Raw genomic sequence first — 20,873 nt, forward strand, 5'->3', positions numbered from 1 at the left:
ACTAAAAAATGTAGTTTGGTTCCACGGTTCGGAATCAGTCTGATTCACGATTTCATAAGGTCTCGAACTATGAGAATCAAATTGTGAAATCAATAAACAATTAACTATTAGGTTGTGTTTGGCAATGTCTCACATAGACTTGAATAAGTAAAAAATAGCTAAACAAATTTTTATAACATTTGAACAAAAGCAAGTCTATGGAGGAAGGATAACACAATGTTAAACCTATGAATACATGACAAAATTTAATGTGTTCCACTAAAAAAAGTCCATGAGCCAAAACCGAAGTGCCTTTTTCTTTGGTTCCTGAAGTGCCTAAAAACCGAACCATGCATTACACCCTTAACTATGAGAGTAATGTTAGTTATGGTAGTGCATGGGTGGATAAAGGCAATGATGATAGCAATAATGCTAAGAATTAACTAACATACACTACCATAACTATAATTCCACACATACTTCAGACTATGGGAAATTAGAAGGAGATGAGGAGCATTAAATTTTCCATCCCAAGTGAACACCATCTTTTTCTTTTTTGGATTATAGTAAAATTTTGGAAAATAATATATCTTCATACATCATAAAAAAGTAATATATATTATAAAATAATATTTTATTAATAAATGATAATTTACAAGTGATATATCATTTTATTGTAATGTAAAAAGATATGTAGGGTTTTACTCTATAATTTTTGTTTTAATACATGTGAAAAAATGAAGAAACCAATCTTAAACCAAGAGAGACCAAATTATTGGGGCCAGAGCTTTGACATGGACCCAACCCCATCATTGTCCAGTTGAAACAATACAAAGGTCCATTAAAAGCACAATACCATTCTTACCAACCTACCCACATTGTCATCAAGAGCCACACACCTACCTATAGGTCCATCATAGGCTCCTTCACACTTCACTTTCATTCTATTAAAGTCATAAATGTCTTGCCTTGGAAATCAAAATGGAGAAATGCCAAAGCTTCATACCAAATTCTTGTTTTATCCTCTTCCCTTACTTGCCAATAACTAATGTTTCACAATAATGATTGTACAATACTAGTACTCTGGAATATTATCACTGTAACACTATTTATGCTAACTTTTAATGTTATTCTTATTGATTGGAAAAAATCAAATTTATGATTATTTAATTCAAATATTATTCAAATATTATTTTCTTGACGAATAAGATAGAACGGTTAGTGATGTAAAACATAACATACCCAAGAATGCTGGCAGGAGAGAAATTTAAATAAGAGTGTAAAATCTATAAAATATCAGTATAAAAATTTATACACTATAAAATTTTTGAAATGATAATAATAATTAAATATGAATAGTGAGTAATACAATAATAATGTATAAAATTCCTACACCAGTTGTTATACAATTTGTTCTAGTCTATGTGTTACAAAAATTCTCGTTGGTTTGAAAGTATTGATTATTAGCACATATTTAATTAAAATTTTATTTTTCTTTACTTATAAAAAGAGAGTGGGAGAATGACACTATGGAATTTTATTTTGCATACAAATGTTGTCCACAACATTTTCTTTTCAATTACATCATTTAGTGCAAGATAAATTGTGTGCCTAAGCCTCTTCCCAAACTCCCATTATTGTGTACTAGGCTCGTAGACTGTGTCTGTACAGTGCACAGAGTTCCCAAAAAAAGTAGTCTGAGTGACATTTACATTGTTGTTACTTTCATATATCTTTTCCATTATTCCAGATAAGTTCTTGTTTTTAGATTTATTTTTAAGGTAAAAATGTTATGTTATTAAAATAAAATTGTTATTAGACGTAGTTTCTCTTTTTTTTCTAACAACATTTTCTCCCCAGTATCAGAATCTTTACTATTTGTAAAGGGCCTCATGGATTATTCTTTGACCATGGAAAAGGAAGAATTATGATGCTAGTGAGATATTGAGAACGTAAAATATGAGCTACTATTAATGCAATGAATAATGCTCCCAACACATGCCTATTACCTCCCACCTGTACATTTTTTTTATCATTAATATTTTAGATTTAACATCTTTTGTTGTATACTATGTTTTCCTCATTCTGTGTTACTAAAAAAACATTAAGTTGTTAAGTACTTAAGTCAAGTCATTTTATATTGTATTTTCTTCATTAATATGAAGAGAGGCACAAGGATCATCACATGTTTTTATTATTATTCAATGTCATTTAATGATTTCCAGATACTAGATAGATCATACTATAAAATAGAATATATTTCTATAGGACACTAGTTAACAAGACTCTTAATCATATTGAAAAATTTAATAGACAAATCAAATAAGACCCTGTTGGCCAACTAACAAATTGAAAAGACTATGCCAATAAAAAATATACAAAAGAAAAATATAGGTTATTGTAGCACCTATAAAGTCATAGCACAAATTGAACTCTAATGAACTAAAGAAAAATTCAGACTAGACACATAATCCATATTTCTTGCAGAAAAATCCACCAGAAACCATTAGGAGCATAGCTCAAAAATCCCAAAGAGGCTATGTAATGAGAAGTCTTGTTCACATAACCATTAAGCTGCTTAGTTCTTGAATTTGATTCTAGCAATTTGATCTCATGATGGCAAGGTTTTACTCCATATGGAACAGCACTTGTTGACATTACTCCAACTTTGTAACAAAGGTTTGGGTTGTTCAATGCACCAAAATGTGTTCCCATTTTTGTATAAAAATCCATAGAAAAATTAAGCTCACCTGACAAATTGTTTCCACTAACATATAATGCATTGAGAGTATCAAGTGTCGATAGTTTTGGTGAAAGGTTCCCTATAAGGTTGTTGTCACTAAGGCCTAAAAATCTCAACTTTTTCAATTTTGACAGAGACTCAGGAATTCCCCCTATCAATCCTATATTAGAGAGGTCCAAAATGATCAAGTTATGAAGTTTTTCCCACTTCAAAGTCATAATATTTCCACCTATTGCATTATTGGACAAAACCATTTCTTCCAAAGAATACATATCTTGCAAACTCAATGTTAATCCACCACAGAATCTGTTACTCCTAAGGTCCAAAAGGGTCAGATTCTTAAGATAAGAAATTTCTTTAATCAGATTCCCTTCCAAGTAGTTATGACTCAAATCAAGCTTCAAAAGTGAAGTTAAGTTTCCAAGACTCAAAGGCAAAGTTCCATAAAATGAGTTTCTACTTAGATCAAAGATTAATAACTCTTTTAGTCCACTAAATATATTTGGAATATGGCCAGTGAAATAGTTACCAGAAAGAACAAGCCTCTTCAACTTGATGAGGTTACCGATATCTTGTGGAACTTCACCTGTTAAACCATTTTCTAGTAATACCAATGACTTAAGGTTCTTGAGGACACCAAAACATGAAGGAACTTTCCCGATGAGACCGGAGTTTGATCTAAACTCAAGTGATTCCATGCTGCTAGCTAGTTTCTCCCAGTTCCTATCAGGAATAGTAACTTGATGCTTGTGTTGTGATTGAAAGCACTTGAAGAATGATAGAGATTTTAGGTACTTGAACTCAAACAATTGTGATCTAAATTCCAAATTTTTGGCACAACTTAGAGAATTGTCATGAATTGGTCCAATGTTTAAGACAGTAACATACCAAAAACCATTGAAGAGATCACATGAGACACCCTGCAGTAGAATACAACACATTATAATTAAGCACAATAATTTAAGATCATAATGTTCTAGAAAATGTGTTTCATGTTGCATTGCAAAGTGTTCTGATTGCATGGCTAAAATAGAAATGAAGATAGTGGCTATTGCATTTTGTTTTTTTTACTAAGATTAGAAGGACTTAGAAAAATGAGATAAGTAGTGAGAAAAATTGATTTTCATACTTAGAAAGGTATCATAGTGTAAAAATGCTAGCAATGGAGAAGTTTCTAGATTATTTGTATAACTAACACTATTAAAGCAAGTGATTTTTTTTTCTTATTTGGCCTTGGATGGGAGCATTCCAGACCCTCATTTGCCTACTAAATAATAATGATTATCCTGAAATGTTTAGGAAAATAAAATAACTTAGCTAGTATTAGAAGCTTCACTGATAATTGTGAATAAATGCCTTCAAAATGTTCATTTCAATTTATGCTGTGTACATGTGTGAAGCCACTTCAAATCATTAACTAAAGCATATCAATATGATTATTTATTATATTATAGTTGACATATTAAAGAGGGTGAAGTTGTCGAGATAGTAAAATTATTTATTTAATAACCATAACATTACAAGTTTAAATTCTGAAAATAGAATCTGCAGCTTAAGAAATTATTTATGAAACCTTCTCTATAAATAATTTAATATGTCCAAGTCTTATCCCTAGCACAGTATAAAGGTAGTTGAGTGGAAATTTTGCAGCAAGATGCACAGTTATGAAGATGGGTCAAAACTATACCTGAATAGGAGTCCAACCACAAGGATCTGGATAGAGATCTGAGCCATTCCACCAATCACCAACAAATCCTTGAATGGTGTAATATAGAGCATCTTGTTCTATTTTCTCCATTGGAGCTATATCAAGTTCTACTTCTCCATAACACCATGAACTCAAAGAAATGATGAAAATAACAGAAATGACATAAGTAAATATCTTGATACCCTTCATGAAGTTATTGAGTGACTTGAGATTCGAAACAGGAATCAGACACAAAAAAAGTTTCAAGATGGATGTAACAAAGTTAATAAAACAAACAAAACAAGTGAAGAGAAACTTGCTTGGTTTGAATTCTAGTGCATAGTATGGTAACTATGGTTTATGTATATAATAGGAAATTCACTTTCTACTAGCACAATGATGTCGAATATATGAAGACAAATACCAACGTGGGTCCCTACAGAGAATTACTCATATATATGAAACAAATAGATAAAACCAATTGTTGCATGTAGAAAGGAAGAACAAGATCCTTATATTGTGTTCAAAGTGAATAGAAAAAAAGGATAATAGTGGAGGAAACATACAAGTAGTGCAAAAAAACTGACCCTCTATTCTTCTGTGTTTATGGAAAAGATAAGGAAGTATGTAGCATAGAGAACACAAGATTTTAGGACAGTTCTCAAAGTTCAAAGTCATAATAATAGTAATGAAAGCAAAAGCTGATAGGCCAATATAGAATGAAAGCAAAAGCTGGTATGCAAATTGCACACTCCCTCTGTCTGTTATTGAATTAAACATTTTTGGTATATTATTATCTGTATAAATAATCAGTTCTTGTTGTTAATTTGTTAATCACAAACTTAGTAAAGTGTTACAAGTTTTATATAAATTTAGAACATTCAAATTTGATACAGGAGATAAGGTTGTTACCATATGAGTCACATATTTAATATTGGAATTGCCTTTGCACTTCTAAGAATAAAGCTGTCTGCATTTATTAACCTTTTCATATCCCACTGGGGGAGTCTCTTTCACTATTTTGGTTCAATGATTCAAGGTATTATTAATTAATGGGTAAAAACTACAATCTACAATGATTAATAATTCGTTATTACTCCCTCTATCTCAGTTCAGTTGTCAATATAATAAACAAAAAATAAGGTAGTTATTCAATGTGTTAATTATGAAAATGTAATTTAATATATGAGACTCTTATTTATTGCAGTTTGATAAGAGTAAATGTATGATGTACACGACTTTACCTTATAACAAAAAAAAATAATATTTCTAGGATTTGAATGTGTGAAATTATATATATTAAGCAATAACTTTGTCAATTGCATAAAGTTCATAATCTGAATGTGTTAGTTATTATTATTTTAAAGTATATTAGGAGCAAAATGTTCCTTAAAATTCATGCTAAAAATACCCTATTTAATATAAAGATAAACAAGGCTTAATCAAAAAATTAATTTCCCAAAGTGACAAATAATACAAAAAAAGGAAAAAAAATCTTCAAGTAGGTAGGAAATAAAGCGGGACAGATAGAGTAGGGAAATGCTAGCTGATGGAAACTAATGTATTTATTAAACTGAAGACAGGAAAGTTGTAAATTCTAAGATAAATTTTCTACATTTTGAAACCTAAGGTATCGATTAACATGTCTCTATAATTTATTATAATTAACATTATGATTTATTTAATGCACTCAACCAAATGTATCCAACATGGAATTGCTTTGGTTGGTGTATAGGGAATTATGGAGGCATTAGTTATGTTGGGGTTTGGGAAGGGAGATATTGGTAGGGGACCATTATCCATGCAAAAGACAAAATAGGTTTTTTATATTTTATTGCCTTATTTCCATATTTGGTGGTAATGGCCTGGTGAGTTTTTAACAGCATTCTGAAACTGCAGGAGGTGAAAAAAGGACCAGAGAAAGAGAATAGAGTGGTTTTAAAAGGTAATCTTAACTTTCTATCATTTCACGTGCTTCTTGTTTTTTCATTGGTTAAAAAATATAATAAATTAGTATATGATATTCACGTTTTATTTTTCTGACCAATAAAAAACAAGAAGTATATAAAATGGTATAAATATTAGGATAAAAGATATGATTCCTTTTAGTTGGGTCAAAAGATTTGCACCATATTGGTACTAAAAGCAATTATTGGGTCTTTGTTGATTCTCATTGTTTTAGCTATGGATATGAGTTCATGTCCTTAGCAAAAGAATTCAAGTATAAATATATCAAATAATAGTATCATTATGATTTATGAAGGCACTTCTAGCCTTCTTTTTATTTCTGTAGCATAATATTAAAAAATTACAGCGATATTATATGAGTACAAAAATGTAATGCATGACACAATATGTATGATGTGAAACAGTAAAATTAAAAAAAAAAAACAATTTGAAAATAATCACCTAAAGTTTTCATCCATTAGTAACATGCAAAGTTCCATTCGAGGACTAGATTTTCGTTTAAAGCATCACTTTCTAAAAAATTAAATAAAAAAATGTCACTAAGTAGTTTGAACATAATTTGCAACTAACATTGTGTCTAGTACTTCATCCTTTCTTTTTGTTTGTCAAGGTTGCTACAGAAAATTACTCTACAACGAGCGAAAGTAACTTCATTTGAGTAAATTGTTTGTCGAAATGCTCAAAGTATTATTACTATAGTAATATTTTCTCTCACTTGCTAATATGATGAACAAAATGAGGAGTTGCACTAAACTCTAAACTTTCATAATAACAATTTTAACATTAGTTACAGCTTACCTTCACTAATACTTAGAACAAATTAAGAAAAACTATTATACAAATAAATAAAAAGTTTATGGAGAAGCATTACATTTTATAGTTTCTAAAATAATGGATGACAAGACTCATATAAGCATTCATTACTAAAAAATAATTTTCATAAGTTTATTTTGTGTATTCTATGGGACAGTTTATTCCTACCCAAAATAGTGTTATATTTTCTCTATTTAATTCTTTAAAATAAAATGAAAAATGGAAAAAGTATAGCATTAGCATTGATTGGACTAGACTTTAAGGGCGAGGTTATATGAAATAAGTTTATTTCTAACGTGAAAATGTAATTATGAATTTATTTTTTATTTGATAAAAGATGATAACATGTTTACTCTCTAATTTTCACCCCATTTCTTCAAAGTTCAAACTTCAATGCTCACAATAACCCATATTAACTTTAGTATGGTAGCTATGAGTAACTTCTCAAATGGAAATGAGATTTTGTGAAACAGTGGGATGACCATAGAAGAACCAAGCTATGAGTATAGACCACAAAATGGATAATACTTGTGAGCATGAAGCTTGCATTTTTTTGTATACAAGACATACAAATTTTGCATGTTTCACCCTATCCGTTTGTACACCAAACTCACGTACATATTAATTGGGCAATACAAGCAGCTTGCAGACATAATTTAAAGAAAAGTAAAAAATTTCAAAGAAAATTATATTATAATATAATTTTTAATACGTAAAAAATTATAATTTAGTATGATTTGTTCAACTACATTAATGTATCAAAAAATTATTAATTTTTCATCTTCTACTACTTATTTCATTTCTTTTTATTTATTTTATATGAATGTTTTTTATAATTATTGAACAATATCCATGGATCGCATACTCATTAGACGTTTTAAAACATGCAAAACGTTGAATTTGTCCATACAATACACGCAAGCCAATACTCACTTAAATTTTTGCAAAGCAAAATCAAGAATGAGACCATCAATGTGGAAGTCAACAATAATAAGTTTACTTTGAACATGTCATTCCTTTTTAATCAATTTAATTTAATTATAAAACCAACAGTCAATTTCTCACTACTCTCACACAAGTGAGAAATTGGGATTTCTTAACAAGCCTAGCAAACAAACAAAAAAATGTTTAGCATCCAAATCAATTGGATCACCATCATATCCAGCTCAAGTAGCTTTATTTATTACAGGAAATAAAGATAAAAAGAGAGGTTTCAACTTTCAAATTTTCTATTAAACCTCTACCGCTCTACCTCTACCCTAAAACAAAACTCTTTACTCAAGTTATCAATAAAGACCTGATTGATATGTATATTAACAAATGCTAAAAACAAACACAAGAGCTAACCCAACAAATATTACATGTCTCTCCTATTTAAAAGGAATAAGGAAGGGCATATGTATATCTAATCGTCTATTATGATATCAAAGGGCACTATTTCCATCATGATGTAAAAAATTTGAAGATCTTTTTTCCAATGGACACCTCACCAGGATGCTCGTCTTCATCGTCATCCTCCTCCTCTTCCTCGTCGTCCTCGTCCTCCTCCTCCTCCACCACCTCATTATCATTATCCTCATCTCCATATTGGGGTTGAGCATCTTCTTCCACGTGATCCACAGAGTTGGTTGCAGCAACGTTCTCAATGGCGATGTGTTTTGGTACTTCAAACTGTTAAGAACATGTGTATAATGAATTAAATATGATATATATCTAAAAATTCCAATGAAATCAATCATAAAAACAGGAAGGTTGTTTCACCCTAACAACTCTAACATTTTCAACTTCGCGGATTGTGTTTCCTCCATCTTTGGGTTGAGCATTTTCTTCCATGCAATCAGTTGCAACACCGTTGTCATCAACAATATCTTTTGGTACTTCAAACTGTAAGAAAAACATGTGTGCAATGAATAAAATATAACAAGTCTAAAAATTCCAGTGGAAACAACCACCAAAGCATGAAGGGCTATCTTACCCTAACAACTTCCTCTTCTGAGAACACGATAGTTTTTGCGGTTGAGACCTGCACCAGATGTGTGGTCTGGACATTGTCATCAGCTACTACTGATGAAGTACCAACGGCGGCATCAGTGTTCTTATCTGCCACTTTACCACCAGCAGCTTCTTTATCCACACTCCGAGTTTCGTTGGACTTTCCCTGTGCTGATGAAACGTTACCTGTGCTGCTAAAGAAAAGGGAGGATATATCAGAACAATCGATAAAAGTCTAACCATCTTCACTCAACAGAGATGATGCATGATGATGCCTGGCGCTAAGTATAATAACACCCTTGACATCCTCCCTAATTAATTCAAATGCATTAAATAATAGCTCAATTCAACAATGCATTTTGCTCCAATCATACACATGTAAAATAGTATTGAATATCCGGGAAGTGTCCAGCTGTAGCCATGCATTTCACTTCTCAGAAAACCATGTGCAAAAAAATCAGATGACGTACCTCTGAGCCCAAAATATAACTACAAACTAGCTAACCAAGATTACGTGGCTTCAATTAATACCTTTCTCAATTCAGTAAAACATGCTGAATGATCACATTAAATCAATGATTAAGAAGTCTCTCTATTCTAACCAGTGACCATTGGCAAAGAAAACTTACTATAATGACCGCAGAATATGGAGATGATAATCAATCTAGCTTAGTAAAATGCTCAACTAGAATATTTGCGGCAGTCAAATTGTAATGTACAAATATGGACAGAAGCGCACTACAGTGAAAATTATTATCAATGTGATACTCAATCTAGCTTAGGAGATTTATGCCAGAATAGTTCATTTTGTAACCACAACTTGACTGCCACAAATATTACACTGTGCTTGCTATTAGAGAAAGTATGACTAATCTGTAGGTAGCCGGAAAGATAAATTGGAATGGGAAATGTTATGAACTGCTTTTGCAAATCACAATGACAAGATCAAGCCAACCACTACAACAAATTGAATCCAGATTTTTCTTTTGTTCCTTTTGGGCAGGAGGCAAGGGGAGGGAAAAATCAAGGATGATACCATCAATGTGGAAGTCAACAATAATTAAGTTATTTTGAACATGTCATTCCTTTTTAATCAATTTATTTAATTATAAAACCAACACTCAATTGTATTCAATTCACATCCAAGAAACTTATCTCCAATAAATAGAGACAACATACACTATAATGTAAACTGTTATTTCCCCAGAGGATGCACAAACACGAAACTTACGTCTTATGCCCCCTGAGATTGTATCGTCTCTGAGTTGAAACTGGCACAGGTGCAGCAGCTGTTTGCCTCTTCTTCCTGCGACCACCAGTTGTAATACTATCTGATTGTACTTCACTATCACCAACATTCTGCTCACTTTCTGTAACCCTGGTACTTTGTTCTCGTAGCCGCTTCCTTCCAGTGTTACGGGCACTGGAATCTTCTCGGCCCTCTTCTTTGATACAATCAGTATTGAGAGACTGCAAACTAGCATTTTCTGTTTTCTCTGCAGCTTTTCCCAGGAACTCCTCAGCCTCTTTAACTACAGCCTTTACTGAGCGTGTTCTAGAAATTCCAGATTTGCTCTTCCTTCCAGCTCTACGTTGATGACTCTTTGGAGCTGACTGTTGAGAATCAACTGGACCTCCATCTACAAAACTATCCATGTAGCTGTGATTATCTACAGGCTGAGAGTGTTCATCACCAACCTCTCTAACAATGTTATCAAATTGGTGCTGTGAAGAGTCATGAGCTGCTATTACACCTGATGGTTGTTGTTCTTCAAGAATACCTCTAGCTCCTAGTATATTAGGAATAGATGCAATGTCTTCTACATGTTTTGTATTAACATGCACATCTGACAGTGGTGATGACCCAACCGTGTCTGATGCACTAACCGCATCTGTTCTTTTAATAGGAGATATATTGAAAATCTTTGATGTGCATTTACGGAGCCAAGACACAGGCCTTGCAGATCCTGAATAGTTTGATTCAGAAGCAGCTAAGTTTTCCTGAGAGTTCTTAAGAATCCCATCATTCAGAACAGGGGAGGTAGATAATGGAATAACCTTTCTTTCTTTACACTCAGGTAACTGAACATCAGATACAACAAAATCCCTAACAACTTCTCCACAGCCGCTGCAATTCCTTAGCTTCTCAACACGTGCAAGAAAGTGATTTCTTTCAGCCACAAGGCGTTCACGTTCCTTCTTAACCTTCATGCTAAGATTAATAAGCATTTCAGAATCTTTGTGCATCTCATGCTGGCCTGACTTAAGCTGATGCTTGTTTGACTCAAGTTCCTTCCTCTCATTCTCTAACCTAAGTCCTACAGACTTCACCTCCTCCCATTCTTTCTCAGTAGAATCCTTCATGGCATTAATATTATTAAGCTCTCTTTCCATTTCCTCCTCAAATTTTTTCTCTCTTTCCTTCAGGTCTTTCTCCATCTGCTCCTGCCTTTTCTGCATTTCATTCTCCAGGTTCCTTGTCTTCCATTCAAAATCATTGAGAATTTGAGCCTTTTCATTTTTCACCTTATCAGATAAAAGAAGCTTCTCTTGCTCCATTGACTCTCTAAATGATTCCTTCTCCAATTCAAGTTTCTCCATCTCTTTCTTTATATGATCTATCATATCTTGTTTCTCTCTTTTTAACTTCTCCTCTTCACTATGCTGCAGTTTTCTTAATCTTTCTTTCTCCACATCAATCTCATGCTGCTCTTTACTAATTTTAGCTTTTTTATCATCCAACACTTCCCACTCTTTCTCAAACCTCTCTCTATCCTTCCTTAAACTCTCAATTTCCGTCAAAAGCAAACCCTTCTGCAATCTTGTATGCTCTATCTCCTGTTTTAGTTCCAACTGCAAACGAGAATGCTCTGACCTCTCATCTTCTGTAAGCTTCAAACTCTCACTCTCTTGGCATATTAGCAGTTCTTGCTGAGAAATTTCAGCTTTTGTCTTTTCAAGTTCAACTTTTAAATTTCCCAGACTCTCCACGTCAGCAAGCAATTGTTGTTTTTCCTTCTCCAATTCTTTCTCTTTGATTTTCATAGTCTTCTCCTTCTCCTTCAAAGATTTTAACTTTGCTTCAAGTTCCTTATTTTGCTCCTTTATTCTCTCAGCCTTCTTACTCAAAACCTGATCTTCTTTTCCAATCTTCGTTTCTCTATGGTTGACTTCAACTTCCCTCTGCTCCAAGGCTTCTTCCTTGCTTCTGAACTCCTCAACAAGGGATTTCCGCTTTTGTTCCATTTCCAGCTCAAACTGCTGCAACTTTAAATCCAGCATATCCTTTTGCTCAGCAAGGACCTTCTGGATCCCCTCCTGTAAGATCACAGCTACAACAGTCAGAGTGCAACAAATTCATATGAATTACATGAGTAATTAAAGTTAGTACACATGTGCACTCAGAACACATCATATGTCACAGGACTGTGGGTAAATATAGTAATTTCCTATGTCCAATTCCTTCCCTGTTTCCACTAGGCAAAAATTCTCTCGCTTCTGAAGTAAACTTCAATACTATAAAAAATTATGTACATTAGCTGTGTGTATTGACAAAAAATTATGTACATTACTTTAGATGAGAAGAGGATAAGACATCCTAAAAAGGAACAGCTAAAGTAGGATGTAGAGCCATGCAAAACATATGAACTTAAATAGATGGAGAGCTTTGGTGCACTTATGACATGGAGATCATGGGCTCAAATCCTGGAAATAGCATATTCGCTTGCAAGAATAAGGCTGCTTAATCTACTTTCCTCAGACCCAATTATGTGAGAGTCTCGTGCATTGGACCGCCTTTTTCATATATATGATCTTAAATGCACTCAGTTAAGCCTTAAAAAATGGTTCATGGTTTGAACTGTCCCTTGCTAATATATAATGCTGAACTTGGCTTTGGTGTTTGTTTTCGCCCTACTATACACGCTTCTTGCTTAAGAGTAGTAAAATCCTAGTTAGCAGGATAATCAGGTTAATGTATCCTTTCCCTTCTGTGTTTGTTGAATAGCAATTCAAAATAATAAAAATCAGTTCTCATTTTAGAATTTAAAAAAGGCAGATATCAAGATGCTACCAGTATTGATGCAATCAGCATTTCTTACATTACATGGACTGAGTTTTTAATTACGGACTAATGCCAGCTTGGGACAGTATAATAAGATGCAGAAACAAAAAAAAAAACCATATTCCTAACAGTATTCACTCTTTCATATGAGTGTTTACCCTACACTCTTATAAAGAAATGTTTAAGAAATTGTCATCCCATTTCATATTAAAAAACCACTCTTTACAGCACAGCAATATTTCTGCATGGAATATTAAATTGATGGATCACACAATATTCCATGCAGAAAACTTTACACAACAGTTTATTGAATTGTACAGTTACCAAGTGCCTGGACTCACTCTTTCTCTAGCACTAAGCTTTAGTTCCGTTTCAAGTAATTCTTTCTCTTTCGTCTCCAGCATGTTCTTCAAAGAACCCATTTTCTGCAAAACATAATCATGTCACCCAAATAATGGAAAGGACCAGACCTAAAATATAGATGTTGACATGCAAAAGGAAAACACAAAAATTATCCAGACATGATAAGAAAGTATGAAACAAACCTTCTCTTCCATATCTAGATCTACTAATCTTCTACTTATCTCAGCTTCCTTTTCATGCAAAACAGAATTAGATGAATTAATATTCTTTTCCAACACTTCCAGGTCTCTCTCTTTCTGCTTCAAGTTCTTCTCAGTTTCAATGGCCTTCTCCTCTCTCTCACCAATATTCTGCCTACCATCAGAAAGCATATCTTCTCTTTGACGTAGCTTCCTCTCCCTCTCCTTCAAATCTTCCCTTTGTTTATAGAATGTTGCCTCAAATGATTCTCGGCTGTAATAGGAGGTAGAATATCAACTTAATGAATCGAGTCACATAACAAAAGATATAACATAATACAATGACCAGAAACATTCATAAAACATAGAGCACTGTGCATACTCAGTAGCTACTGATGAACGTTCCTTCTGAAGCAAGCTTTCACGAACCTCCAGCTCTCGCAATTTCATATCCAGCTCAGCACTTCTCATGTTTACCTCAGCAAGCTTAGCTTCAGCATCATGCAGTTTGTTGTTTACCACAGATGACTTCTCTTCAATCCCATCAACTAATGCATCTGCTTCAGCTAACTTTGTTTGGGAGGAGGACAGGATTTGAGCATGCTCTTCTTGAATTGCACGCAAAGCTCTCTCAAGCTGCAATTGGTCCAATTCCACAATATCACCATAAAATGAAATAACAGCTAAATGTATATGTCTTAGAGGTATACACCCTTAACAATACATGAGAGAAACAATAAGAATAACCAAGTATTTCCCAAGTAAGGTTGGCTACATCAATCAAATGATATTATTACAAGGGCAATACATAAATAAATATCTTACATATCCGGCCTAAAATTGTTTTACCCAAATAGCATATATACTAGTCTAAAAAATTGGACTACAGACAAATTAGTAAAGTAATGAAAAACATGATGAATGAGTTATAGGTAGAGAGAACATTTCTGAAGGTGAGAAATTTGACATTCTTGCTCTTCTATTCATGTTCAAGTCGGACTAGCAAAGGCATAGACAATGCTAGATGGGACAAGCCTCAGAGAAAGAGACAATAAACATCTGAAGCTACTTTTTAATGATCATTGAATCCTTTCAATAAACATGAGAAGAAAGTTCATACAATGATATGTATATTAATGCCGTATACTGAGGCCACTGGCATAACATTGATCATGGGGAAGGGGGAGGAATATTTGCAGCATTCCGAAAACATAACATCCAAAAAAAAAATTAGACTAAATTCTAACAATTATGAGTTATGACAACAGAAATGGTATATAACATCAATAAAAAGGGCAGCCCGGTGCACGAGGCTCCCACTTAGTGGGGTCTGGGGAGGGTATAAAATCAATGCAAAATGAAATTAGTAATTACACAGCTGGATACCAAAAAGATATGTCCTATATGATATTTCAAGGCCATTACAAGAATAAGAGTGGTTTTAGTCAACTATCCACAACTCAGACATAGAAAACAAATACAACACCAATCAAATCTTAGTCCCTCAGTCCCACTAGATGGGGAGGGTTACATAGATCAAACGACGGCATAATACTCTATTATTTATTAATCATGTCCATATAAAACAAATGAAGATGAAAAATTAGAAAAGCAGGAAGATGAAGAAAAATATATGTACATCACATTGTCAGAAAAATATGTGTGTATGCCACATAATGAAGTTGTAATCCACAAACAAAAGTTAAAGCCCAGCCCCATATAAATGACGGGCTGTTCCAAAGCTAATCAAAATAACAAGAAAGACAGCATACGCAGAAAGCAAAGATAAGCTTAACACGATGAGATAATTGAAGATAAAAATGAGTAGATAGAGCATACATCAGCCCCACACTGCTTCTCAGTGCTCAATGCTTTCCTCAAATTCTCCTCTCGCTTCTGAACTTCAGACAATGCAATTAAGTGTGTTGACTGTTCTCGTTTAAGAATTGCCTCAGTTTCAGCTAGTTGTTGCCTTAGCTGATCAAACTTCAAACTCCATTCATTCTTCTCAATCAACAGGAGGCCCATGTTGTACTGGTAGTCAAAAAGCTATCCAAAAAAAGGGAAAAGAAAATTCATCACTGATGACCCATCAGAAAGATAACACATGGATTCCACGAGAACATGCTTTTACTTTAAAATTCAAAAAACACGACAACCTGCAACTGTGAAGTCATTTTATAAATCATAAAAATGAGGCAACCAAATTGATTACTTGCTTAGTTACATCAAAATATTATTGCAATTCTTTTATTTTATATTTTATGTTTAGACTACATAAATAATACTTGTTTAGCATTTAAAACATAAGACCATGACAAATTTCCATAACATCACAAAATTCAAAATTTTATACAACTTTAATCCCTCTGTCAACCATTTTAATAGTAGGAAGAGGTTAACATTCTTTAATCTATCAACTCCTATACTTTTATCCGCGACGTACAGACATGGTCTTAAAGCAGGGTCTGCATCTTAGAGTTGGACTTGTCCCCTTTGCTTTAGTTTCTGTTTCTTTCTAGCTTTCCAGTGTACCAAAAAAAAAAGCAGGGTCTGCAACTGTTAGAGACGCTGATATGGTTTTATGAGTAGCTGAAACCGCATCACAGCAATTGAAGCCGAATTTGCCCAAAAAATGACAGTAAAGTCAAGGTTTTGGGAGTTTTGGAAAACGCAACAGCTTTTCAAAAACCCCTCTAACAGGTCACAACTTACTGCTAGAATGTTACTGTTATTAAAATCAATCAAAACAGTTCCTTCCTCTAAATCATAGTAGCATAAATATAAATACTCCACACATTAGCAAGTAAAAATAATCGATCCTAGTATGAGTCCGTGATTTAATTTGCACAAAACTGTTGGGGAAACCATTAGAAATAAAACAAAATAAACAATCCACATATCTAAATAATGATAAACTTCGCAATTCACACAAACCCTTCGAAATCAAGAAATTTAACCAACAAAAATTGAAGGATCTTCAAACTAACCTCTTTTTCGAGCCTCGAAACCTTATCTAAGACCGCTTCATGGTCTTTTCTCTGCATAACCGCCTCATCGAGCAATCCAGCCTCCTTAAACTTCCTCCAATCATCGACGTTCCCCACATCGAACCCTATCGTCAGCTCTTTCGTGGTTTCGGAAATCGAAGCCAACGGCGGAGGAAACGGTGGTTCCTCTGCAAAAAGGACGGACTTACCCTTCGCAGCGGAGGACGGGAGATTGGAAGTGGTGCCACGGTGGGGCGTGAATGACGCCGCCGTAGGCGTTGCCTTTCTCTGAGGCGTGAACATTACGACGTCGTTGCAATGTGGTGGGAGAAGTGAAAAGCGATGAGGGTTTCGTTGGAGAGAAAATATGAGAGATAATGATTCTGTGTTTGAGAAATGAGGGTTTTGGTTTAGAAATTTTTGTAGAGGAGCTATCCTTAAAAGCGTGATGATTAATGAGCATTTTTTATTATTGTAAAAATGTTATTCTTTTTTTTTAAGCTGTCATTAAAAGCGTTATGATTAATGGAGCATTTTTTATTGCAAAATGTCATTCTTTTTCTTCTAAAAAGTATGAATATTGACTAAATTTTTTAATCGACAATTATATTAGAGAACCGATTTTTTTAATTAATTAAATTTATTATTATAGATTAACATTAAAAAAATAGAAGATATGAATATAGACTAAGTTTTTTAAAAATTATTATTGATAACAATATATTTATTTATGAAGATAATATATATATATATATATTATTAGCGTTGATAGGTGTTTTATACTTGTCAACCCGTATTCTTATTTTATAGTATAGAATATTTAATTTTTATATTATTTATTTTAGAGAATTAGTATCACATTTTTTATATATTGAATATACATGATATTATAGTTTTTGTGATAAAAGAAATATGAAAATGAAGTTTATTGTTTTTAATAACTATATTAGTGGTTTGATATTTTTGATGTATATAATAACTTCATCTAACTTCTATTAATGTTTTTATTGTACGTGAAGCAATGTAATGATAATCATTAGAAGAGCAAAATATGCAAAGGAAAATTATACAAAATAGGTAGTTATAAGATGTTTTGACTTTATATAAAATATCTACACTTCTATATATATACTATATATAACTAGTAAGATACATGTGCATCTCCACGGAACGTTATTTTTTGCCGCATGATAAAGAACATACATGTTAGTTGAGTACTCGCATGGTTAAGAATGAGTTAACATCTACCGTCCCATACTTTGTGCCACTGTGTGCCAAATCATGGGATTGGTCAGAAATAAAATTATTAAAAATAATAAATTAAATATTTAAAAAAACTTAATAACTTTTTATATTTATTTTTTAGTCCTAATCATTATTAACTTTATCTTCTTTAATTCTAAAAATCATTTGGCTTCCACTTCCACCTTACTTCACATTCTGTTCTTCATTTTCTCTTTCATTTCACATACCTTTCTATTTCTTTTTTCAATTAATGGGTATGCACCTTCACTTCACCAACTCCACTTCACTTGGTTCTCATATAACATTTCTCTTTTCTGGTTTTTTCATTTCGTCTCTACAAATATTTTTCTACTTACTTCTTCCTTTTCTTCAATCTCCATGGTTTTCATTCAGTGAAGGTATTGATTGATTTTCGTTTATGGACTTGTTATTAATTTTGTATTATCAGTGTGTATGGATTAAAGAAAATGACAAACTTACTTTTCTCTTAATTTTCCTTAAAGTTTTTTTTTTGGGGTTTGAAGTTTTGGATTTTCATTATATGGGTAAAGCATTGTAAGTCATTTTGCAATTACATATCCCAGTTTGGCTGGAAATAATTGTTCTTTAGTTATATTGTTATGTATTATGGCAATAATTGCAATTGTTCATAGTAAGGTGTCAAATGCATTACTGTTTAGTAATTCTTGTAAATGTTTTTGAACATTGCTCACCATGTGTTTGACATAATACCTAAATATGAAAAAAAAAAATCACTTTATGAGTTTTTCTTTGTGTCTGTGACTAACTTTGTGTTAAATTTCAATAGTCAGTGCAAAAGTATATTGCTAACTTTGTGTTAAATTACTTTATTCTATTAATGCTAAATTTGTTCTTTCTTTTATGGCTGGAGATCTGGTTCATTGTGAATTCAAAAGTATATTGATAACTTCAAATCAATGCTAATGGGTCTGGGAGAACTGAATCTTCTTATCAAGAACATTATGTGTGATATTTCAAGTTTGGAGCTGTACAACTCATTAGTTTTACATTGATGTAATAAACAATTTGCTTTCTTAATCCAATTCTTTGTGTGTCTCCTTTATTTAAGTAAGAGCAAGTTTTGACTATGTCTGAAATTTCAAGTTTTAACTAAGAATTTGGTACATTGCCAACATAAATCAATACAACAAAATCTTTAACAACATCCAAATTTTACAACCAAACAACATCAAATTCATACTTAAATTTTTTATTTCTATACCAAACTACATCACTGTCATGTGCTGGGCAATGTTCATTTCAAGTTTGTAATTTATATATATCTATATGTGCCATTATTTGAGCTATTAGTATGAAAATACATGAGAAGGCAGAATGACTAATACAAAATTGTTTAATCCTTTGACCAATGTTATAACAACTTGAAATAGAAGTAAAGTCCAACCAAGGTTGTTACCCTCAACAAATCCATCATTTATCTGCATAGACCAGTCAATTATAAGTATATATATATATATATACCCAATTAGATCAAATATATATAGTATTGTAAAAATTTCATATTAAAAATAAATACTTGTGCATTTGATGTAGAACAATGAGGTTTCTTGTTCCTCTTGCCCTTCTCCAATGAACTTTTGAAACGCGTAGAGCCATTGCCACGACCACAACTCCTTCCAAGGCCACCTTTCCCTCGACCTCTTCCTTTAATTTTGATTCCCCTCACTTTGGTAGTATTAGTGTCACAATGCTCTTCAATATCTCTGATTGCTCTTTCTTCATTATACAAAATACTAATGTCAACTTCACCAACTTTTCCACAAGATAATTCCTTAAGATATGTCTCTACTTGTGCAAATGACTTGTCATAAACATCCAAGGCAAATTTCTATGTGTCTTCACTTTGACTAGCTCTTCTTGTAAAATATGTAAATAGAAGATCCAAATCATTACACCTTATTTTAGAACGTAATTTTGGATCTGCAGGCATAACAAGTTCCTTTTTGTCACGCAACTCCTTAATCTTTGCCTCCTTTGTCCATATTTTAATAATATATTGGTTTGGAATCATTGTCACATTCCTCAAGCAAAGAACTTTTAACACATGAGAACATAAAATTCCAACAAACTGAAATTTATTACAACTACATGAAACACTCACAGTTGTTGGGTTAAAAGTAACTCAATGCTGAAATTTTTTCATAGGCGGGATAACTTTATAGTTGTATGTCGTACCCATAGTATGAACATCTTCTATCACATAATCCCATGCTTTCCAAGTTTCTAATTGGAACAATTCAAACACTTTATGGTGTATAAATAGTTGCTGCATGCTTTAATATTTGTACCGAATAAGGGAGAGCTGGAGAGCTATGAAAAGTCTTGAAATCAGCCACCAACTCACTATAACGCCTATCATAAAGGAGACGTTCGAAGTGTTGAAAAAATTGTAACAAATGATTTTTGTAGTTAATATATCTCTTTATTTGAGAATTCATACTTTCACTACGTTGTGTAGTACTCATATTAGCACAAAAAGTTTATCTACCATAAACAAGCGCCCACTTTTCTTTCAAAGTAAACAATGATTTCAACCAATCATTGTCAGTTAAGTTGTATTTTTTCAACATTTCATCCCATGCATTTAAGAAATCAACTTCATCATCATGATCATAAACACAACTACTAAAGTCACGAGCAAAGTACTTGTGTTCCTCAAACACATGGTGAAGATGTTTTGCAGCATTCTGGTATATATGCCAAATACAAAGTCGATGATATGTGTTTGGCCACTGAGAAGCTAGTGCGTTTGCCAGTGCTTGATCTTGATCAGTGAGAATTGTTGTAGGCCTCTTTTCATGCATTGCTT

The 20,873-nt window shown here is 32.8% G+C and overlaps 2 protein-coding genes across 7 annotated transcripts; both read right to left on the reverse strand.

The window, feature by feature from the left end:
- LOC109336988 (piriformospora indica-insensitive protein 2-like) lies at positions 2,277-5,146 on the reverse strand. Its single transcript, XM_019573846.1, has 2 exons — positions 4,410-5,146; positions 2,277-3,642 (listed from the first exon to the last, which is right to left on the reverse strand). Exons 1-2 carry the CDS (start codon positions 4,617-4,619, stop codon positions 2,434-2,436), a joined length of 1,419 nt encoding a protein of 472 aa, XP_019429391.1. The 5' UTR covers positions 4,620-5,146; the 3' UTR covers positions 2,277-2,433.
- On the reverse strand, positions 8,270-17,200 carry LOC109336993 (protein CROWDED NUCLEI 3). Of its 6 annotated transcripts, none has more exons than XM_019573874.1 (9): positions 16,778-17,200; positions 15,627-15,836; positions 14,170-14,423; positions 13,791-14,061; positions 13,587-13,670; positions 10,414-12,500; positions 9,166-9,373; positions 8,967-9,074; positions 8,270-8,861 (listed from the first exon to the last, which is right to left on the reverse strand). In XM_019573874.1, the coding sequence occupies exons 1-9, from the start codon at positions 17,078-17,080 to the stop codon at positions 8,634-8,636; spliced, it is 3,753 nt and encodes a 1,250-aa protein (XP_019429419.1). In that variant the 5' UTR covers positions 17,081-17,200; the 3' UTR covers positions 8,270-8,633. The 6 variants fall into 6 exon arrangements, with proteins under 6 accessions (XP_019429419.1, XP_019429399.1, XP_019429412.1 ...); XM_019573854.1 differs by having other exon boundaries at positions 8,952-9,074; XM_019573867.1 differs by having other exon boundaries at positions 9,166-9,376.

The sequence above is a fragment of the Lupinus angustifolius genome, chromosome LG02, assembly GCF_001865875.1.
Source record: "Lupinus angustifolius cultivar Tanjil chromosome LG02, LupAngTanjil_v1.0, whole genome shotgun sequence".
Taxonomy (NCBI): domain Eukaryota; kingdom Viridiplantae; phylum Streptophyta; class Magnoliopsida; order Fabales; family Fabaceae; genus Lupinus; species Lupinus angustifolius.